Raw genomic sequence first — 23,903 nt, forward strand, 5'->3', positions numbered from 1 at the left:
GTTTCTCCTGAGACTCTGCCTTGGCTGAGGAAGGCAGTGGTAGTAAATCTCATTTTATCATACTAGTTACAGTCTGCATTTGATGCTGAATAAATGGTGTAAATAATGTAAAGAAATTCATTGTCCCTGTAAACCCATCTGAAAGGATACTGTGCTTGTAAATTAAATATGCAAACCACACAAGAAAAGGAGCAAAAGAGCTGATGGCTGAAGTAGTAGAGCTGGGAAGAGCCTAATTCACCTGTTTAATGCTCCCACCATGGGCATCCTGTGCAAGATGTGATTCAGACCATAAACCAAGAAGGGTTATAAAGTCACCTAGATGGGTGTCACTGATTGTTTTCTGCAGTGAGCAATGGTGGTGGTGCAGACTCATGAAGAATTCTATAGTGGCCCATAGGTGGCTCTGCTCACCCTCTCAGCACAATAAATCCCCTCAGGGCCCTTTGCTGCTGAGTGGCAATAATGTCCTTGTGCTTGCGTGTGCCTTTTGAATGACATCCCGCTGCACTGACGGGCTGAAAACATCGGCTGTGACAGAAAGGAACACACGAAAAGGGCCATTTATGTTATGGTATGCTGCACACACAGATCATAAAATCGATCATTTGAGGGAGCATCGTACTCAGAAGTAGTAAAAGTATTCTGGCTAGAATAAACTCAGGCAAAAGGTCATGCTGCTTACAGCTAGCAAGCTGTATCATTGGTGACTGTAGTTTTTAGTAGAGAAAATTGCTTCTGAGCTGACAAGGAAAGCCTTCAGGGAATTATTAAATGATTTAAAGACCTCACTGCCCATTTTAAAAGGCTTGGTCTAATGGCTATACCCTTTCTGAGTCAATTGACAAGCTCCTGGCCAGTGGAGTTCAAACCTGCAACACAGACAAGGAGGGAGGATCTTTTAAAAAGATGTGAAAATAAGAGTAAAAAAGGAAACACACTAGTTCCAGACTCAACAATTAGTAGGCTGACTGGAGAGGCAGATCCACTGGTGGAGCATAAGGAGATGGAATTAGGTGACAAGAGAGAAGTCATGCTGATGTACAATCCTGTTCCTCTCCCCACTATAATGCAGCTTCTGCAGGACCTGGCTTTCTTGGGTGATGGCCAGCCCTGAGTGACTGAGGCATGCAGGACAGGTATTACTGGAGCCAGTGGTGCTCACCAGTGCAGATGAGCTCATTAAAGCCATCAGGATTGGTTGCAGCCTGGGCTGCAGCGACCAAGCCCTGTTGAGTTTATGATCTCAAGGAGTGTGAGCCTGGTGAGGAGCAAAGTCAAGACTCTAAACTTTGCAAGAGCAAACTTACAGCTGTTTAAGGAGCTGGTGAAGGAGATCCCCTGGGAAACTGTCCTTAAGGGCAGAGGTGCTGACCAGAGCTGGCAGCTCTTTAAAGCCACTTTTCCTACAGTGCAAGAGCTCTCTATCCTAGTGTGTAGGAAATTGAGCAAGGCAGGCCAGAAACTGGCATGGCTGAGCAAGGATCTGCTCCTCATACTGAGGAGCAGGAAAGAAATGCACAGACAGTGAAAGTGAGGACAGGTGACCTGAGGAAAGTATAGGCATATGGTTTGAATGTGTAGGGGTGGGGTCAGGAAAGCCAAGGTAAAGCTGAACAGGACTTGGCAAGGGACACAAAGAATCACAAAAAGAGATTCTATAAATACATAGGTCAGAAAAGAAAGGACAAGGAGAATGTGACCCCCTCCCCTCCAATAACCAAGAAGAGTGAACTGGTGGTGACTGATATGGAGAAGGCTGGGTTGTATTCCTCAGTCTTTGCTAGCAGTCAGGCTCTCCATTCTCTCAAGACTCTGATCCTCTAAGTGAGTGGGGAAGGTGAATGAAGTCCCTCCCCCTGTAAGAGAAGAGTAAGTTGGTGATCACTTGATGAAACTGAACAGAAGTGAAAGTTTCAGGAAGAATTTAGAGCAGCCTCCCAGTACCTAAAGCAGACTCTATAAAAAGGAGCAGTAGTTTTAAACTGAAAGAGAGCAGGTCTAGATTAGTTATTGGGAAGAAATTCTTTACTCAGAGATGGTGAGGCACTGGAACTGGTTGGATGGAGGAGCTGTAGAGGCCTCATCCCTGCAAGTGCTCAAAGCCACGTGGATGGGGCTCTGAGCAACCTGATCTAGTGAATGGCATCCTTGTGCATGGCAGAGGAGTTGGAATGAGATGATCTTTAAGGTCCCTTCCAACCCAAACTATTCTCTGATTCTATGATTCTATGATTCTATGAAATGCAGGAGCAAATATGATTGGGAAACTGCACAGCAACCTACCCATGCTCTGCCTCAGTGCTTTCAGTGAATCTTTTTCTCCTTAAAAGCATGACATTTTTTTAATGAACAGGAAGATAAATTATACATTTTCATTCAAAACTGCCCACAAGTTTGTCCATTGCCTTGTAAAAAGAATACGATTACAAGAAAAAGGTACTGGAGCCAGAGAATTCCTGAGAACTGCAGCAACTTTAACATTATTAACAAAATTAACTACACCAACAACATTCCCCACAGCTGCAAGACTCTCAATAAGCAAACATCCACTTGTTTGTAATATGAAGGATACACAGTTCCTTGACCACCCCTGATCTGCCATGGAGACCGTACTCAAAAAACAGATACAGACATTCTGTAGTTATTAGATTTGTGTAACCTGCAGATGGTTCAAGTGTAGCTGCATGCCAGGGCTATACTACACACCTGCCTGCAAGCCTGTCCTAGCTTACAGGCTGCTGGGTATCCAAATTCCTGGAGAAATGTCTAGTCAGATGTCTGCACCATGCTTCTAATGAAAATGTAACTTGTAAATAGTGGTGTGTTGAGACCTGACTTTCCCAGTTCAGTTACTTCTAGATACATCAGTCTGGGGAAAAAAACCACACTTCTTTTGTCAGTAGACCACTCTGATATGTTTCCTTCCAGGAGAGGCACTATAATTTACCACTCGCTTGTGAATAATACTGAATATCCTCAGGAACCATGTAAGGAAGACCTTCAGTTACCAAGAATGAACCCTCTAGGACAGTCCTTTGAGCACACAGTGCTGCAGGCTTCCACTTCAGATGCATCACAGCCTTCCATGTACTATCAGTGAAAAAACAAACCACAGCTTGTTGGGGAGTCATTTGGAGAAGAGGCTATATTCTACAAGGTTTGATAACTTCAGCACAAGGCTGAATTTAGGCACAAGTTTCTCTCTCTCCTTACTGGTCTGACAGATCTTTCACCGGGAAGTTTAATAAAAAGATTATCCCCTGCATCACTGCATACAGACACCCCCATTCCTATTCCTCTCCCTTCACCTATCTCAACACAGTCCTCAGAAATAAACCTCTACAGATGTTTCTACCTTGCTGATTAAGAAAGCCACTGTGTCATGCTTGTAGAAGTTCTCTTTAAATGAGCCCAGCCAGGTCTCTGCTATTCGGATTTTGTTCCTCACAATGGCCTCTTCATAGGAGAAAGCACGGGGGAAGTGACTTCGATAGACGTGTCCAACTCGGGAGCATGGGATAACTTCTACAGAGCCACCACAGAGCCAGGTCTGAAACACAGGTGAAAGCACAAAAAGAGATTACCTTATTTAGATTATTTCTATCTGAAATGGAGAAGCTCCTTTGCTCCAGACTCTGCTTCAGGAAATCCTGGAAACAGCAGGAACATTATATATACTTCTTTATACATTGCTCCTCACAGACCCAGAGAAGATACTGGGCATTCAGACCTCTGATTTGACCCAGTGTGGCTATTTGTGTGCTTTCATGTTTTTCTGTGCACAAACAGTGCAGAATTGTGGAGAGATCTGGGTGCACACTTTTCCTTATCTGGGACAATAAAAATGCTATGGCCTTTGTGCCTTCAATTTTCACTGGTTTCAATATCAGTATCAATCAATATATCAATGAATACTTTTTGTATTCAGTGCAAGTCAATACAAAAGATTTAAAATAAACAATTTGCGATTAAAACTACAGGCTGGCCAAAAAAAGAGAAGCTACTCTGCCTTTGGTTCATGTTAGCATACCAGAATACAAGAGGCAGCTTTCAGAGTGCACCAGAAGCAGTGACTCAGGCCTCAAGCAGATAGTCATAGCCAGCAAAACTTCCTTCTCCTGAAATAATGCTTCTAATTCACAGCAGCTGCATCTTCGTGTATAGTCCAGACAGGCTGTGGAGTGTGGGGATAGATTTCTGCAGGGAAGGTAGTAGTCTCCATAACCCAACATGTTCTGCACTGTTTTTACAAATATCTTCTTGCTTTTTCCCTCAGGTTCCTTAAAATTGCAATAGTTATCACAGCTTGATGTTTTAATTAAGGTTCTTACCCTAATAGATAGTTCCAAGTTTTCTGCTCCCCACATGGTCATGTCAGAATCATAAGCTCCACTATTTTGGAAGTAATGTCGATCCATGGCCACCACTGCACCAGCTACTGCAGGACTCCTGTGTAAAAAAACAGTTTGGAAGTGAACACCTTGAGTTATGGATAAGGAATTACACAGAGGGTGAAAAATCTACCATTTTTGTAGAAAGAATATTACAAAATGACTCAATACTGCTCGATATAAGCTTGAATGAACTGATAATCCAACCAAAATAAAGAACAACTGGAGTGTAATTCTAGGATTTGCTTGGGGAAGGAGGCTAAGAGCTGAATTATCAAATAAGACTCAGAACAGTGGGGAACATTGCAGATATGTACATTCAAAACAAGACACAAACAGATCATGATTAAGACATCTCTTTTAACTCTGTATGACCTGTCTTTTGCTTTCCCTACAAACCTCTACACCTTGTCTGGTGAGGCTGTACTCTAGCTGTGTGAATGTGTGGAAAGTATTTGTCACATTGAAAGTGTGACTGCAATCTAGTTAGAATGATTAGTAAAGGCCAAAACAAACAACACAAACAAAAAACCTATCCCATGTGCAAGTAACCACACCTTTCTCTTGTTAGCTGGAAGATGGCCCAAGATGACCCAAACAGTTTTGCTGCTGAGCTGAGTAAGGCACATTGTCTGATGGACTGTTACCTGATAGGGCTGATGGGAGACTGTCGTACCTTCTCTTCATGCTCCGGCACTGGTTCCCAATGAAAATCTAATTTCCAATCAAAAACACCTCGGTGCAGGCCCACAGAGTGATAGTACTGAAAGGTCTTCCAGTCTATGACATCTATGACAGGGGAGACGACACTATTTCTGAAAAAGACAATGCCATTTATTTCCAAAACCAAAACATAAATTAAGTTCATTTCTCTGTTAGTAAACATTAGTTCTCCTCTTTGACACTCTAGCACAAGCACTCCTCTAAATGCTGAGTGCCCTTAGTTTCCCTGCTGACAGAAGCTCAGATGCTCAGTGCATGGGAATACTGAGCATGCAGTGAGGAATCTAAAGATCAATAATTTACTGGTACCCTGTACCTTGCATTACCATTTAGCGCTATCTAGGGTTTTGTTATGAGTTAACCATCAGAATTCTTATAAAGCTGTTTCACACAGAGGCCCCACTCTGATGCTCCAGGCTCTGCATGGATGCAAAGTTTATAGCAGAACATGATTTGGCCTCTCACACTTTATCATCTTTTGATTTTCCTGTAGATGTTGCATAAATTTCATGAATTTGTCACATCAGGCCAATAAAGAGTGCACTTATCCTTAGTTCGTTCTGCTGGTTGTTTTGAAAAAATATTTATTTACTGAGTTCATAAGTCAGCGCTTGTTTGTATTTTATCACAATCTTAGAATGCTCTTGCAAATGCGCTGTCAAGGGTGGAGTCTGCTTTTTAGAGCAAGAACAGAGCCACTGCACTGTAAGTGGCAATCCTTGAATTAATTTCTAACTTAAGTTAAATTTGGATTAGTCTGAGAAGAGGTATAGACATTTCCCTATGGCAAAGAAGTCAAAGTATTTCACAGTGTACTTGCACATCATCTTGGAATTAACTGGTAGTTCAGAACACTCTTCAGTGTTCTTTGTTTTCAGGTCAGTGATATATCACATTTGGAAATTTTCAGAGTATGAATAAAATGGTCTTAGGGACTGCAGGGAAAAAGTGTTGAAGAATAACATCATTCATTTCTTCTCTCTTATGCTAAAAGGATAGTCTCTGGTCTCAGTACAAAGGCTTGTCTATAGACAGAAGTTCCTCTGGAGAAAAATCAGTAATATTTGAGGGATTAAAGTACATTGGAAAAAATATTATTGTTCTAGAGTAGGAATATCCATGTAGGAAATTATTCCCTAGGAAAAATCTTCCTGCTAGAACACAAAAAAAAAAAAAAAAGGTCAATCTGGGGGAAAAATGTAAATCTTTTTATCTCCTCTTTTAAGATGTATGTGTTGGTCAGAAATCACAAGGAGAGAAATTTGCTTGAAACATAATACTGTCAGTGAAGACAAGACATCTCAGAATCTGCATCTCCAGTGCAATGAGACATTTTTCCATGGCAGAGGCCAAAACCAACTAAGGAAGAAAGTAGCTCTGGATGATGTTAATGTAATCTTGACATATCTTCTCTGCCTCTACAATCACTAGAATAATGTTTTTTAGTATCAGAGTGGGGGAAACACCCAACTTTGTTTTTTCACAGTTGGCATTTCCTGTAGAGGATTTTAGAAGCCCACAGAGAAACAGACTACTGCTTGCCAGTTGATAGTACAAAGATGAACCATGCAGCGGATTGCTTTAAAATTACTCAGTTTTGTTTCCTAGTAAGAGCAGACTGTCCTATGATGAGCTTAATCCAGGAAGATTTAAAAGCTGGAAAGTGATTTTATTTCTCTGCTCAGGTGTAAAACCATCCTTTATAATAGGTAATAATAGGCACTCTTAGAAAGAAGTGTCTGGTTTATAAATAGGTGAGAAAATGTTATAGTCACACACAGCATTTGCAGGCACATACATCAAGGCAGTAAGTTTCTGTCATCCTTCTGCAGGACTCAAGAAGAAATGGAAAGAAGTGATACTAAAAATAATAAAGCTGATATCCTTCCCTGATTCTGCTAATGATGCCCCTGTGATACAGTTTTGTATCCATGACAGGAGACACCACCCAAGCCCTTTCTTCTGAAAATTTTACTCACTAACAGCATGCAAAGGAAAGTACCTGCTTCTGAAAGTTACTAAAGGCAGTGTCCCACCGGACTCACACAAACTGGCATTTCTTTTCTTTGATATGCTGAGGGAAATCCATCTGACAAGTTAAATGTATTTTAAATGACTAAATGTCAAAAATGAAAAGTCACTGTAACAGTCATTTTAGCAGCCTGCTACATTCTCCAGGTGTACGAGTATCTCTGACAACTGCCTGGTTGGGAGTGTAGATGCAGCTGCATAGTTCCCACCTCAGTTTGCTGCTGCTTGCTGAAACCCACACTATCTATTGCTGCTGGTTTATCCATTCTCATTCAGACTAGACTGGGGAATTAATGACCCCAGGGTAGTTTATTTTATGACTTCAGATTCAAGAGGGAAATATCAGGAGGGTGTATTTGAGTAGAAGCCAGAGGCATTGTAGACTAAACCACTCAAAGACCTTGACCGTGTAGACTAGACAACATCTGAACTGAACTGATCCTGGATAGTTCAGATAGAGACACTGCAAATACAGACGCACTCAGATATATTCTGGATCAGATGATCCAAACATTTCAGACCATCCTATATTTTCATATCATTGTAAATTAAAAATCTGTCTTTTTTTTTAATCCACCTTAAATTTGTTGCCTATAAAGCTAAAAACTCCAGTGGTGTTTCTGGCATCAGTGCAATTGCTCACTAGGGTAGGCACCACAGTAGTAGTTCTAGTTATTGGGCATTGATTCTTCAAGATTCCAATTCAAGAAATATACCAGTAAGGACATAATGGATTCTGATAGTTTGGAGACCAAGCAATTACCCAAACTATCTTCAAATTATGATATGGAAAATTACAGTGTTTAAGCTGAAAGTAACTCACAGAAATAGGTCATGTTCTAAATTCAACCATAAACCAGAACAAAATAAAATCTGATCTCCTTTCTCACAAAATTATACAGCAAAAGCTGATAAGTGTGTTTTAGAGCTACTGCTTGTGTAGCTTTTTCAGAATGCCAAGATTAACAATTTTCAAAAGCATGTTTGTAAGAGTAATTCTAGACTTTCACCTAGTGTACATGTAGTACAGTCACGATGTAATTCTGCTGAAACCAACAGATACACACCGTCTTAAAACTAAATATTGGGAGTGTCTTTCTGATCTGAAATAGAGGAATCTAGTAACTTTATCCTGTGTGAAGATCAGTCAATAATCAATTTTAATCCCAATCGAGCAGTCCTTTACCCATTTTTTGTTGGTATGTGTTAAAAAAAAAAAAAAAAAAAAGCTATTTCCTGCATATTCAATGATGGTTTGATATTTGTGTAGCACTAAGTGCAAATTTGCAGTAGATGGTAATTGAAAGATGTTCTTAGATATTCTTGTTTTTAACTGGGTAACTGGCAGACAGCAGCTTCTCAGCACTTTGAAATGAAACAAACTACTGCTAATTTTACTCTGTGGAATCTGAGGAAAGGAAAAAACAGGAAATTCAAATACAACTAGCAGCAAGGCTTTGAACTGTTTGACTAATCTGTGAATATTTCAAATGCTTGGATCTCACGCAAATTACAAAAGGTCACAATTCCATGAAAAAGAGCAACCCAAACAAGAACAATTTCCTGGTTTGGGATTTCTTTACCAAATACAATTGCAAATGAAATGTCTTCCCATGACCCTTTACAGTAATTATGGACATTATGTTCTTTTCCAATTTTAAACTAAGTAACATGGGGAGAGGAAGATTTAATTAATGTATCTGTTTTGAAGTTTTGGATACACTTTTTTTGAAAGTGCTTTTGTATTGATTTACACTTTCTTTTGCTAGAAAGGGATTTTAATCTGTTTAAATCCTCCTTTAAATAAGGAGGGAAAAAAAACTCCAAAAACCAAACATGAAAATTATGTACATTCCTCAGCCTATTTCAGGGTGCATCATAGCTTGCAAAAATTAGATAACTAAGAAATCCAGGCTGTCCTGGCTCTCTGTTTCTGCATGCAGTCAAAACTTCGGTGAGTAAGTGAGGTCCATAAGTTGGTTGCACAAAATGCTGCATTTCCATTGAGACCACCTTGCTGGCTAAGTGGAGTCTTAAAAATAAAGACTACTTGAAATTAGATAGGGTTAATAAGGAGATAAAATGCAGTCATAAGGAATGGCAAAGCTAAGCTATAAAGAATTACTTAAATACTGCCTTACAGACCAATTCCAGACTACCTTTGGGCATAGGAGCAGTCTGCTTGACTGGATGGACTATACATATATTAAGCACTAAGCAAATCTATGCAAAGCTGAGTGCTAAGGGAATGCTTTGGGAATGTTTTATTAAAAAATAATAAGCTTTGAACTTGCCTTTTTTATACAAATTAAAATTTGTATGTAGAGTAACAAAATCTGTAGAGGCAAACAACACCTTTTAACACTGGACAGTCAGGACACTGAGCCATGAATTATGCCTAAATCTTTATTGCTCTTGTGTTTAGCAGTTAATATTTGCCTTTTACTTAAGACTCTCATCTTTATTTTCCTTTACCTCAACTTCTTTAAAATAGGTCACCTTCTGATCCTGATCAACTGTGAAAGATTGTAAAGAGATAGCTTATCTCCCCATAACCTACCATGTAAATGCAGAACATTTATTGAATTTGAAATGTGTTATTGACAAATGTGGGATATAAAAGATTGAGCAAACACAGAAATCCCAGGAAGCAGGCTGCTACATGTGAAGTGTATGGAAGGCTTTCAAAACAGTGAGAGCAGCATGGAATTGCATGCTCAGATGCTGGGGTTGTGTGGACTCTGGAGGGATAACATCATGCTTCCCCAAGCCTGTGAGAAGTTAGGAAACAGATGGCTTATGTATTTCTTAGATCAAAAAGCTGGGAGTTTCTCCACTGAAAAGTGGAGAATCAGAATACAGAGATGAAGAAGCTGTTCATCTTTAGTGCAAAATATTTCCCTTCTCTCTTGTGTATTACCATAAAATCAGAACCACACAGAAAATTTCTGGACAGCAGAACTCTTTCTATTCCTTTATCTACAAGCAGAGGCTTCCATTTGTTCCTGATGGAAGCACACACATGATGAAACACCTTTCCAGTGCAATGCTAATTTCATATTCTGTTTATCAGCATTTTCATTAAAGATTAGTGACCTAGAATCACAGTGCTAAGCAGAGGAACTTTGAATTTTAGAAACCAGATAAGCTTTCTAAAATAATACAACAGGCTTCTGTTTCCTAATCTAATATTCGAGCTGTGGTATAGGTAGTGCTCCAGCACAGAGAGAAACAGCCATTGCAATGAGAAGCAGAGGAAAGATCCTAAGGGCCAGCTACCCCTTTGCAAACCATCCCATATGTCCATAGTTATGATGTCCAGGCCTCTTTTAGAGGTGGAATTCCTTGTCAAGGATATAATCAAGGTTCATTTTCCTTGCATTAAGTATTTTAAGGAAATACTTTTGGGATTTTTTTTGTTTTTTAATCATTCTGCTTCAGCACGGTGGCCACTGTTTTTGGATCAAAGGAACAACATTTTTAAGGCTTCATGGCACAGTTCATTATATGCCCCCTCTGCCTTTCCCTGCCTTTGGACAGAATACAAAATAGCAGCTCTGCAGTCTCCTGGAAAAGGCAAACCCTTCCAAAGATGACTATAATAATGGCACGGCTGCATTGTTATGCACTATGCTACTCACCTGGAATTAGAACACAAACAGTTATCAAATGAAATTATCTGTGGGGAATCTCATGTAGTTTCCTAATATTGTCCAGGTACCTACGGTATTCATCCCTGAATAATCAAAATGTCAAGGAATGCTTTAGAAACCACTGAACCATTCTCTAGGCAATATACTAAGCTGATGCACAGCTTCTCAGTCAATTTATTAGGCATGGTTCACAGAACTAGCCCCAATCAAGGTGCTCAAAAGTGTATATCCAATTGTTTTAGAATTACTTAAATTTTTTTCAAAGAAATAAATTAGGTTGGGTTAGTGAATAAAACCATCATGTAGGGAGATGAAATGTCATTACCTAGAACAAGTCAAATACTTACAAAGTATTTCTGCACAAATATTTTTATACCTGTAAAACTGGAATAATTTTTCTTACATTTATCCTACAGTCTGCTAAGAACTGGAAGTACCTCTCTTGTTGTATGTTCAACTCATAGTGAGATCTCAGTCTGGGCAAGGATCTCTCAGCATCTCACTCTAAGACAGATCATAATAATAGTGACACACTTTGATCAGGAGTCTAGAAAATTAAGCTTAATCACAATTTTCAAAGTTAAAACCACACTACAGCTTAAGTTCCTGCAAAGGTTTGACCTTTGAAAGGCTGCATTGGTCCTTGCCAGCAAACAACTCACCCACTCCAGGTGATCAAGTGTTTTCCCATTCTGTCTCTCCAGCAAAAGTGCATGAGTTACACTTTAATTGATACATTAAGAAGAGGAAAGATGGATATTTCACCAGTCACTCTCAACTTTCTATGCTTTCCTCACTTGGGTAGTCTCAGGGAGTGCACATGATTCAATTTAACAGCTCTTCAAGTGCTAAATGAAGCCAAGTTGACTATGCTAATGCTTTGTATTTCCATGGTGATCTCCATGCAAGCATTACAAGCAATTTATGAAAAGTCACGAATTAACATCCTGATCAGGTCAGTGTTATTGTCACCATTCTTCAGCTGGAGAAAGAGGGACAGTAAGGGAAGGTGACTGTCAGGTGCTTCAGACCTTATCTTCTCTCCTCAATGGAGGACGTCATAGGTTCTCCTCACTAGCAGTGACAAAGCTTCCAGGGTCAAATGCAGTGACTGATACAGCACACAAAAAAGGGATGGCTTAACCCATACTATTATCCAATCAGTTTTCCACCTTTGCTTCATTAATCCAATTAGATATTAGTTAATTCACTGTTAAATTCTGCTGTCCTGGAGGAATGAATGAGCATATGGGGCCTGTAAGGGAAGAGAAGTCCTTTCTCACCCCCTGGTGACAGTGCTACAGAATCTCTGAATGATAGCAGATTTGGAGGCTTTGCTTTCCCTCAGGAGGGATAATTTTTGACAGTGAATTTTTGACATTGTGGAGTTGTGGAGTCCTAACTTCTCTCCTGGTGTTGTAATTCTTCCTGAACTATAGCTCTCCTCTGAGACTTTTTGTAACTCTTTTAATTTCAGCAATTTCAGCGCCCTTGAATAAAGACTGGTCAATTGATACACACAGTAGTTTTGTTTGAACATCAAAAACAGACTATAGTTCAAAGCAGAAGAATATTCTGAATATTCATGAGGTATATTTATAGTAAACCATCTAATTAGTCAGCAAATAAAAAATAAAAAAATAATCTGCTTTTCCAAGGAGGACATTTTTGAAAAGAATATTCCTAACATTCTAGCACAGCATTACTCTTGCTTTCAGTGTTCTTAATGTTTTCAAATGATGTAATAAATTCCAAAAGCTCACATTAATTCTCTTATAAGCAAATGTAATAAGCCATAAAAGCAGCTTCTTCCAGTGCCTGGGAACACCGTTTGAAGGTGTTTAGAGTGACTATTTAACAGTCTAGTGTAAGAGTTTTAAGATTTTTTTTTTATTTTACCCCCTCTGGCAATTAATTTTTTCCCAAGTGACAAGTTAGTGTAGAAATTTTTCTTTCAAAAAAGTCCCTTTAATAAAAGGTTTACTGACATGTAAGCCTAGAAACATTTGCAGTGGTTTTAATCTCTTCGAAGGACTGCATAGATGAGCTCAGCTGTACATTAGAAGGCAAGCCCAAGAACCACACTAAGCATGAAATATTCAGAAATATGAATCTCTGCCTTTGTTACTCTGGTGTCAGTGAAAGTACCTGTGATTAGCTGGACTTGTCTAGGCTGCCCAGGAAGTCTGGGCTTTTTCTGTGGAAGAGAAATAGAGGCCAATAGGTGACAATGGTACACAGCCAAACTGGCTCAGGAGGAGCATTTTATTCTTGGCTTCATCACTGAGACAGCTAAAAGGTAAAACATAATGGAGTCTTGCAGTAGTTTTCTCTGGTGGATGTTTGCTGATTTACAAATGGGTTGAGACTGAAACCTTTTTAATTCAGACCACCAGGAAGCCTTCTTAAAGCTCTAACTGGATAGAAATTTTGAAATTTACACTGGGTGTAAAGTGAGGGTTATCAGCTGCAAGATCCTGTTTCCCACATATCAGAGTGATGCATATGGTGATAAGGTAGAAAATAAAAGGCATGTGACCAGAACCAAGAAGGTAACCAAGAGAGGATTACAAAAACTACCCCAACACTTTCCAAACACGTCCCTTTCAGCAGAAATTAGCATATCCAGGGATATTTACCGGTTGCTGGAGAGCCTGGCCAGGAGGGGTTCCAGCCAGCCCTTCTGGCACTCGCAGTGTGAATCCATGAAGATGAGCACATCCCCAGTAGCCCGTGCAGCTCCTAGCATCCGGCCTCGGATGACTCCAAGCCTCTTGTTGCTCCGGATGAGCTTCACACCATCCAGCTTGGAAATGTATTCACTCAGAGCTGACTTCAGGGGCCCTGTCAGAAACAGAACAGTCACTGAAATGTTTTAGCTTTGATTCAAGCTGTCATAGAAAAGAAACAGGTAGTAGGAGATGCTGGTTCTTGCTGGTAAAATGTTTCAGGAGCATTTGTTTTAAATGGCCAAGTACGTTTCAAGTACTTCTACAGCAGCATAAAGTCAAGGAGAAGTAGAGACTAATGGAAACTAAGATTCACAAGGTATGGAGCTATTCCTGTGGGAATCTTAATAGCTTCCTCTCCTGTTTTCAGCAAAACGTGGATGCTCTCATCATCTCATAAAATACACAGATGAGAGTGAGATACTACAGGTGTTTGGCTTTCCCAAGCACTTTGGATTACTTAAGCAATGTGTACTTTTCCACTTTATGCTTCAGCCAAAATCCAGGTCTGGAAATTATGACAGCAGTTCTGATCCAGTGGGAATCCTAAGATTTGCATACTATGATCTTATTTTAAAGTAAGAAAGTTCAGTCTCCTCTCCTCTCCTCTCCTCTCCTCTCCTCTCCTCTCCTCTCCTCTCCTCTCCTCTCCTCTCCTCTCCTCTCCTCTCCTCTCCTCTCCTCTCCTCTCCTCTCCTCTCCTCTCCTCTCCTCTCCTCTCCTCTCCTCTCCTCTCCTCTCCTCTCCTCTCCTCTCCTCTCCTCTCCTCTCCTCTCCTCACCTCTCCTCTCCTCTCCTCTCCTCTCCTCTCCTCTCCTCTCCTCTCCTCTCCTCTCCTCTCCTCTCCTCTCCTCTCCTCTCCTCTCCTCTCCTCTCCTCTCCTCTCCTCTCCTCTCCTCTCCTCTCCTCTCCTCTCCTCTCCTCTCCTCTCCTCTCCTCTCCTCTCCTCTCCTCTCCTCTCCTCTCCTCTCCTCTCCCACACACTTCTTGGAGGAAGACAGTTTCTTCCCGAAAGTTTGGAGAAAAAGAACTCATATACAGAGAAATGGGAGCTACCTTGCTGGCTGAGATCATCGACTAGGATGATATCCTTGAGGAAAGCCTTTGGGGCTGTATCCATAATGCTGTGCACAGTTCTCAGCAGAGTAGACCAGGCTTCATCATGGAAACAGATGATGACACTAGCAGTAGGCAGACTGGAGTCATATTTTTGCTGTAGGCACCTGCATGGGTGAAATGAAGAAGACACTGGAAACACTGGAACAAATGGCTAATTTTTTCCTCAGAGCAAAGTTGCAAGCAGCACCCAAACCTTCAGGGCTGGAGAGCAATTTAACATCTCAACTCACTTCTAAGAAAAGGAATACTAAGGTGTCCAAAACTGGAATATGAAATGAAAATATGGGAATGGCTCTATCAAAATTACAATAGAAAAAGAGGAAAGTGTTTCTTTGTTCTGCAATAGTTTTTTTTTTCCTGCTCTGTCTGCCTCAAAAAACAGAGCTCAAACAAAAACGGCCCAGAACACAAAGAAAAAGTGAAGATAATTACAGTGGAGTGAGGGATAAAACTGGTCAGTCAGCCTCTACCAATTTCCACATTTTCTCAAGTAAGAGAAAAAAGAGCAAACGACTGCAGTACCATTAAGACTAACAAATAAAATAACTCATCTGCACAACAGATCAGTACACCTGTGGACAACCTGACCAAGATCCTAGTGAATGAAGCCAGCATCTCAGTCATTTATTGCAATGACATGGATCCTTATGTGGGCCATGATTACAAACATAAATACATTTAAGAAAGAAAATGTATTTTCACTATAAAATTTGTACAGGTTGCTTTTCCAATTAAAACAAATCACTGCTGAATGAGGCTCCCAGCTGGGAGTCAGTGTGCAATCAAACCAGCAGAGCAGTCTGGAAGTGGGCGGCATGATGAAATATGCACAATCCAGTCTTGGGGGTTTGTTCTGTCATTGTTTTTCGTTATCTTGGGCTTGGGGAACACTGGATGCAGGGAGAGTCTGCCATCTTGTCTTTGTCTCAGGAGGTCACATGGCACTGGGTAAGGAGAGTGCCCACCACCTTTTCTTGGTCTCAGGAATAACTACATAACACTGCCAAGATGCAGGAATGACCCCCTGCCATCCTGTCTTTGTCTCTGGAATAACCACTGTCATTGCTGAGTCACAGGAACACCTCCCTGCCATCCTGTCTTTGTCTCAGTGGCCATTCATAGCTAAGTCAATGTGGTGAACACCTTTTGTGTATAAAGCACCTTCTCTTTTTGTATACTTGTGTTATTAATATTGCTGCTGTCACTGTATGTTTCTTACTCCACTGCTGTTTCTTTCAGTAAAGCTCTCCTTTGTCCTTCCCTCACCAGAGGGGAACCGGGGGAAGTTTAATTCCCAGCTGGTGTTAAACAACCACAATAATTCAAACATTTAAAGATGATAAACACTTCTCAATAATCCTCACAGAAACTGTATATGAAAACCATCTATTCTGGTGTGAGGATGCACATTTTCCAGAAAATGCCTTCAAATGTCCATTGTAGACATGCAAAGATTATATCTATATACTGCTTTGCTGACATTAGAAAGCACATTTTAAAAATAATTTCATTTCCCAAATAACAGTCATTTAGTGTCCTAGCTCATTTAATCTCCAGCAGCAAGAATTTCTTCAAGGAATTACACAATTGGCTGAGTGTAGCCTATTGTTACTTTAGCATTTCTTTATTGCCAAGCAAATAATTATACAGATTTTACAGTGGTTATTAAACAATTGGCTACTCAGCAGAAACTCATGTAAAGGATATAATTTTAGTATTTCTGTTTATTAGCATTTTACTTAGTGCTTCCATTCATGAACTGAGGTCCTATGATGCTAGACACTATCCAGACACAAAGATGCTAATCACTTAAGAGAATCCATAGTCTGAATGATTTAATTATGAATACACATAAATGGTTACTATAGATGCATTTCTGGGAATATATCTTTAAAATGAGCACTATCTTAATAATTTATTATATTTTTCAATAATTCACATTATTTTTTTTGCATAGAAAGGCATTTTTTCTTGATTATTTTTACACTGCAATTGGTCTATATTGTCCTTGGTTTACTAATTTTGTGTAATCAACAATACTTTCCTCACAATTTCATGTAAGATAATTATTTTCATTTTCAGAAGGATCAAGAAAAGAATACTCTCATGACTTGGGAGTGAGTATTTTCAAGCAATAGAATCAAGAAGTAACTAAGGAAAGTGATGATCTGATGCAGTTCTTTTACTACCAGGCAGCTTCAAACCAGAAACATTCTATAGCTATTAGCACCTTGTTGCTAGTACTGTGGTTATAGCAAGAAAATAAGGCTGCTGTGAAATCTTAATTGGAAAAGAATTGAAAATAACTGTACTTGAACACATAACCTTGGTGGCGAGTGCTTAGTTGCCATGGAGATTGGCAAAGACTTGCAATATAGATATCTAATCTTCACAAAAATGCACAAGGGTACTGGTACACAAAAATACCTTCCTTGTAATTTGGAGCAGTTTCATAGACTGTCTATCATAAATTGGCATTTCAAAAAGTCAGGGCTGTGACTGTTATGAGACATAGTGATTTAATCTAATTTGTGAAAAACAAGGAATTGTCAATGCAGCAATGAACAGAGAAGAGCTCTGACAAGGCAAAGGCTGAGCTGACAGGGACTCCCACTCACCTTCAGGAAAATGTTTCATTGAGATTCAGCTCCAAACAGCACTCCAGAGGAAGCTATACTTTTGTAATGAAACTTAAAGCTTTTGTAGATACCTTGTGAGTTTCTTTTGCCATTTAACACTCAAACCCAAGAGAGGAAAATAGATCTTTCTTTTGAGCAGAACCCCCATCATAAAAGTCACAATGGCAGGCTTGATACAGGTGTCCCAGGAGAGTGTCAGTCCCAGCTGGGGCAATTAAAAGCAGCAGAAAGCACTTTGAGGGATGGAGATACCTCAGAGGGGTGAGACATGGGCCACTTCTTACATGAAGTATTTGCCATCCAATTTCAAGTGACATGAGGGAGACTGAGTCCATGGAGGTAACTCACTGAGACATCTCTAACTGGTTGGTTCCCCTCTAATTAAATAATAATAGACACTGTGATGAACAACATGATGCAAACTGAATAGAGACACAGACAATCTGATTCTGGTTTGCTCTCTTTTTACACTGCTGTAAAACTGGACTGACACAGTTTTGAGTCAGACCCCCAGAGTAAACTACACCTAAAAATTATCATTGTGGTTTGTGTGTTGTGCCATGGAGGACATGTCTGGCTTAGACGTAGTCTGCCGCAGGTTTATGATCTGGATTTAGATCAACATCAGATGCTGAGATCTGGGGTTTCAGTCTGGGCTCTGTAAGCTGTGGTGTTGAGATCTCTTTAGGCTATGACTAGTCAGACAGAAAATCCATCCAAGAGCTCTGAGACCATGGCTTAAATTGTACCAAGATCAGTATTAACTAAAGCTGTCTCTTCTTGGATGGCCCTTCAGCTGCCAAAGTAAAACGGTTTTTTGGCTTTCCACCACAGGCAGTAAACAAGGGCAGTCATTCCTCCTTTGAACATTACATAGTTAGCAGTGAAGCATGCCAAAAAATAACTGAAATAATATCAGCATGTCATTATTTAATGGAGTTAACCAAATTAACACTGAACCTAGTCAATAAGTACAGAAAACACTGTTTCATTTCTCTTTCTTTGAGACTGTACCCTTAAATTAGAGCTGCCAGCTGTCTTTAAACATGTGAAAATGAACACAAGAAAAAAATTTATTCTGTGTCTTATTTCAAATGTTTTCTGATACATCTTTCTACTGTGTTCTGTGAGAAAGCTATAATTGTTTTTCTTACAGGAAACAAGACACCACTCACATCCCTTGTCTCCCCCTGGGAAGTGAAGAATATCACAGAATCAATTAGGTTGGAAAAGAACCTCTGAGATCATCAAGTCCAATCTTTAACTGACCATCATCTTCTCAATGAGACCACAGCACTATGTGCCATGTCCAGTCTTTCCTTAAACATCTTCAGATGTGGTGACTCCACACCTCCCTGGACATTACATTCCAACTTTTAATTGCCCTTTCTTTGAAGAAATTCCTCCTAATGTCCAACCTGGACTTTCCCTAGGGCAGCTTGAATAGTACATGCACCTCAGATCCTTTTAGAGAAGTGTGATGAGCCCCTCCTGGGCTGCTGGGTCAATTTGCTCTCAAGTCTCCAGACTTTAAATGTAATACCTGAGGATTCAAACACAACTTTTTCGTGGTGGCCTTACAGCCTGGCTGCTGACAGGTATGGTGATGTTGGCAGAGCTTGTCTGACCCACCAATCTCCACCTTCCTTCCTCCCAGGAGTTTCCTTTCAATACTTGCTACAGAAACATAGGATATTCTGAGTTGGAAGAACCCTCAAGGATCATTGAGTCCAACTCCTGGCCCTAAGGGTCACACCATTTCATTAAGAGCATTGTCCAAACTCTCCTTGAACTCTGTCTGGCTTGGTGCTGTGACCACTTCCTTGGGGAACTGTTGCAGTGCCCAAGCACTCTCTGGGTGAAGAACCTTTTTCAAATATCCAACCTAAACCTTCCCTGACACAACTTGAGGCCATTCCCTCAGGTCCTGTCACTGGTCACCTGTCCCTCCTCCTCCCCTTGTGAAGAGCCTGTAGACAGCCGTGAGGTCTCCCCTCAGTCTCCTCCGGGCTGAACAGACCAAGGGACCTCAGCCGCTCTTCACACGGCTTCTCCTCCAGACCCATTGCCATCTTTGTTGGCCTCCTCTGGACACTCTTTAACAGCTTTAGATCTTTCTCATATTGTGGTACCCAAAACTGCACACGATATTTAAAGTGAAGCCACACCAGTGCAGAGTCGGCTCCACTTTTATGAGTGACCATGGGGTCACTTTTGTTCTGGAAGAGCTGAAAGCCCCAACTCTTGACTCGTTCATCACCTTGTAAGACCAGTGACCCCATAGCTCTGGCAGGTGGGCTGAGACGGGGCCTGGCCGAGAAGGGAAGCCGCCTCTGCGTCTCCTGCTCGCCAGCCCGGCGCGGGTTCCTTCCCCCTCCTCAGCCCAGCGCTCGGACAGACGGACGGACGGACGGACGGAGAAGGGCGGGACCCGGGGCGCTCCCTGCCCTGCCTCCCCCGGCACCTGCCGTGGCGCGGGCGCCGGTAGGGGGCGCTGCCGCCCGCCGGGCCTCAGGGCGGGGGCGCAGGGGCGCCGCGGCAACGCTCACAGCGCCCTATGGACTCCGCTCACAGCGCCCCATGGCTCCGCTCACAGCGCCCCATGGCTCCGCTCACAGCGCCCCGTCAGCGCTCACAGCGCCCCATGGACTCCGCTCACAGCGCCCCATGGCTCCGCTCACAGCGCACCGTCAGCCCTCACGGCGCCCCATGGGCTCCGCTCACAGCGCCCCGTCAGCGCTCACGGCGCCCCATGGACTCTGCTCACAGCGCCCCATGGGCTCCGCTCACAGCGCACCATGGACTCCGCTCACAGCACCCCATGGGCTCCGCTCACAGCGCCCCGTCAGCGCTCACGGCGTCCTATGGGCTCCGCTCAACTCCGCTCCGCTCACCCTCCCAGCCCCGCTTGCCCCCCGCACCGTCCCCCCCTCTGCCGCCCGCCCGCTCTGAGGGCTTGAACCACCTTCCGAAGGAGGCTGGGAGCGTCCCTGGTCTGAGGAACGGAGCGCCCGACCCGGAGCACGGAGTTCGATAGGAAAGATGCGAGGTCTAGAGGAGGAGAGGTGCGGGGTTTGCAGGAGAGGTTCGGGGTGGTGGGGGAGCGCGGCGGCGGGGAAGAAGGCAGGTTTCCCCCCAGAAGTGAAATAGGGTGATTTACTTACAACGGGTGTCGTACCTCAGGCAGGTCCCGGCGCAGCGCGATCCGCTCGCTGAGCACCTCGTTAAAGCCGTGTGTTTCGAGGCCGAGCGGGCGCTCCGGCGCAGCAGCCCCTTGCCCGTCCTGCAGGGGAAGGGACAGCGGCTGGGACTCGGGGCCCCCCTCCGCCTTCCCCTCCGGCCGCCTGCTCTGCTGCCTCACCACGCGATAGCCCTTCCTGGCCTTGCTGTGGTTCCTTTTGCCGGTGGGCGACACGACGGCCATGATCAGCTCATCCTCCCGCAGGGAGATGAAAGGTGATAGACCATCCAAAGGGTAATACTGCTGGCTCTCCTCCTGCGTTTCCATCATCTCTTGGGTCTCCACAAAGTCCATCTGATACCCTTCCCGGGGGTTGAACTCCACAGGCTGGAAAGTCCCTTCCTTGCTCTGGTTGCTGGGTGGTGGATTTAGCGTTGTAACCATCAGTAGCAAAAAACCCAGCATCAGAAACAGCAAGAGAAACTGCAGCTTACGTGATCCATATCTGCACTTCTTCCTCGAGAACATACTGTTGGTGACAAAATGATACAGATGGTCATGTTAAATATCACTTGGATCTTCCTCAGATTTCAGTCCTCGGGTTGCACAAAAGCCCTGGTTTTCGCTATCTGCCAAGAGGATTTTTTTCTCCCTTCACATTTCACTGATGCCATTTCATGCTTTCCTCTCTATTTACAGTAAAAAAAAATTATAACATTCCTATTAGTATTGTACTTACTGTAGTAAAACGTAGCATGGATCCAGTGAGATAAAGTAGATCCTTTATTATACGGAGTCCCAGCTTAGTTAGGAAAGTGCATGCTTTGCTGATTAAAAGAGTAACTAAAGCTTTGATTTTTTTTCCCCTTTTAAAATTCTAAGTCAAAAGAAATCCCATTTTTTATAGTTTATTCCAGAGTAGATCCTGCTTGTTCAAAGTTTCCAATTGCTGCCTGGATTGAAGCACTGTATCTCTGAAAGCAGATCTGACAGCTCTCCCCCGTTCAGAGGCTTCAAGTTAACTGTGATCAACAGATGAGAAGTAGTCGGTCCCTGACTTTGTTTCACACATAACTACGGCACTCAGTCAGGAAGCACTTTGCCAGACATAATACAGAGCAATGTGTGCGTCTTTTTCTTGGTCCTAATGCCCTCACTGTGCTTGTCCTATCAAATCAAAACTTTGCAAAAGCTGTAAGAGGTGAAATGCAAGAAGCCAAATGTTGCATTAGAAAAGGAATCAAGGCACGTCACAGATTGCTGTGCGTTGGAATAGCTGTATTAAGCTGAGAATATGCAGAGCAAGAATCAAGAATTTTATAAACTGCATAAAAGCTGGAGAGCACATGTTTTATTTAAGGTTAGATTTATTCATATGATAATGTGTTAGCTGGAGTATATTTCATATCCAATAAATATTTACAGCTGCAGGGATTTAAACACTGACATAAGGGTGCCAAATTATCACCTGGCAGACTGAAGTTGTCTCCTCCTCCATAAATTTGGTCTTGCAGGGCAAGCAGCACTTCAGGTTTTCGTTAGTCCAGGAATAATGTGTTTAAAAGCCTGGGCTGCAACAACAACCACTGACACTGAGAGAAAACAGCAACTTCTGTGATTAAAAGGGGAGCTGAGTCTCTGAGGTCTGTTTGCTAATACTGCTGGCATGGGTGCTACTGGGCATGGACTATGGCATTTTTTGCTGTGAGATGAGTGCTTGTCCAATGGGAGAAGGGGTGAGACAATCCACGTGCTTCAGCATCACATGCCTCTTGGTGAGGCAGAGATCAGGGATGGATGCAACTCAGGTGTTGCCAACCCTTTTGATGCTGGGGGCATGGGATGTGGTGTTTTTCATATCTTCAATATCTGATGAGCAGAAAGCTCCTGCTCCAGGAGGCATGTGATTACTAGAGAACTTTCACATTCACAGATTTAAAAAAAGCCATACACTTCTAGACATTATACTTTAAAGAATAGCCTGAAGACAGGCATGCAGTATACTCTAAAGGAAACCAAGGATCTATTATTTTATACCTTCTTTGCTATCCTCTAAGATGTTCTATAAGTTCAGACTATAGTTCCTGGTAGACAGCTTTCAAAAAATTAAAAATGAGAGGACACCTGCTTTCAAATTAAAATGTGTTTCAACCTTCAAAAGCAAGGGTGGTATAGAGCACCATAAGGTTTCTGGAGTCACGTAATATATCACTTCTCTGTGCACTCCCCTAAGCAGCTTATACAGAATGCCTTGAGGGAAGTGTGACTGGTCTGCTGTGTCTTGGCACCTTCCCTACATCAGCTGTTCTTTAAAATATACAAAACTGATTTAATCATATCTTGGGCAGAAGAAAGATTGAGCCAATATTTTGATACTTCACCGTTGTATGTATCTCCCCTTTTTAGCTTAAATTCACACAAAAGTAACATCCCAACTCACCTTTAGCCCTGATAATATTACTTTTTATTCTGCTTTTCATAGGGAAAATGAAGTATTGATGATTTCAATTCAATAGGGAAACAGCACACATTTGCATTAAAAAATCTGAGCTCAAAGCGCTCATTTAAATAACAATGTTTCAGCCATAGAAAGATGAAATGGAAATGAGGAGACCTGTCCGAGATATTCTCCAAAAAGCTGGCACAGCGACTTGCAAAAGGTTCAGTTCCACAAAGTCCCATTATCAGGCATATAGAATAAAATTAAATTAAATTAAAAGGAGAAACGTAAGAGTGGGTGTAATAAATGGGAGAAAGCATTGCTTTCTCTTTTCCTTTTTTAACTTTTTTGGGCTACCTGAGTATTTTGATTTAATTTAATTAATATTTTTCCCTGGCTAATATATTTTAACAAGATGCTGTAACAAGTCTGATCAAGATAGAAATCACTGCAATAGAAATCACTGCAGTATAAATTCTGTCCTGGTACATTCAGTATTGCTGAGCAAATCCACCTGGATCACTCATGCAGCTGAATTTCAGCCTCAGATGAAAAGACACCCAATTAACAAATTTACAGTAATCTTAGAAACTTTAGGACAGAGCTAATAGGTAACATTATCACTGAAACATATGCATATGGAATCCAGCCTTTTAATATATCCTTACCATTTTAACAAAGAAGAAATGAACAATTACAGAAGATGTTGTTCAGTCTAGTCAATTAAATGTGCAAGTATAAAACACTGGGTGGCAGACTTCCAGCAGCCTGTGTTCTCTCTTCTGCACAAGCCTCCCTGAATCATTTCCCATCAAACAGTCTGTTTTTCAGTCTTGTCTCTTAAAACCGTAGTTTTCCACTGCCATCATACAAAAGAGATATTGCCTTTCCAATGGATGAGCCTCCTTTTAGTATCTGACAGGACATGTCTTGTTTCCTTCAATGCATTTGAAGAACAACATCACTGTTATGCTCTCCTCACGTGGAAGCCAAG

At 41.7% G+C, this 23,903-nt stretch overlaps 1 protein-coding gene across 2 annotated transcripts in view; it reads right to left on the reverse strand.

The window, feature by feature from the left end:
• Window positions 1-22,104, reverse strand: part of GALNT15 (polypeptide N-acetylgalactosaminyltransferase 15) — a 30,439-nt gene extending 8,335 nt beyond the window's left edge. Inside the window, exons 1-7 of one of the 2 annotated variants that reach the window (XM_056483391.1) lie at window positions 21,938-22,104; window positions 20,453-20,998; window positions 14,587-14,753; window positions 13,441-13,645; window positions 5,042-5,209; window positions 4,335-4,452; window positions 3,359-3,553 (exon numbers count right to left, since the gene is read on the reverse strand). In XM_056483391.1, coding sequence (XP_056339366.1) covers window positions 3,359-3,553; window positions 4,335-4,452; window positions 5,042-5,209; window positions 13,441-13,645; window positions 14,587-14,753; window positions 20,453-20,997 — 1,398 coding nt within the window. In that variant the 5' untranslated portion in view covers window position 20,998; window positions 21,938-22,104. Of the gene's footprint in view, window positions 1-3,358; window positions 3,554-4,334; window positions 4,453-5,041; window positions 5,210-13,440; window positions 13,646-14,586; window positions 14,754-20,452; window positions 20,999-21,208; window positions 21,639-21,937 lie in introns of those variants that run through there. The other variant, XM_056483392.1, reaches the window with a different exon arrangement.
• Window positions 22,105-23,903: the final 1,799 nt, after the last annotated feature.

Source organism: Oenanthe melanoleuca, chromosome 2 (assembly GCF_029582105.1).
Source record: "Oenanthe melanoleuca isolate GR-GAL-2019-014 chromosome 2, OMel1.0, whole genome shotgun sequence".
NCBI classification, from domain to species: Eukaryota; Metazoa; Chordata; class Aves; order Passeriformes; family Muscicapidae; genus Oenanthe; species Oenanthe melanoleuca.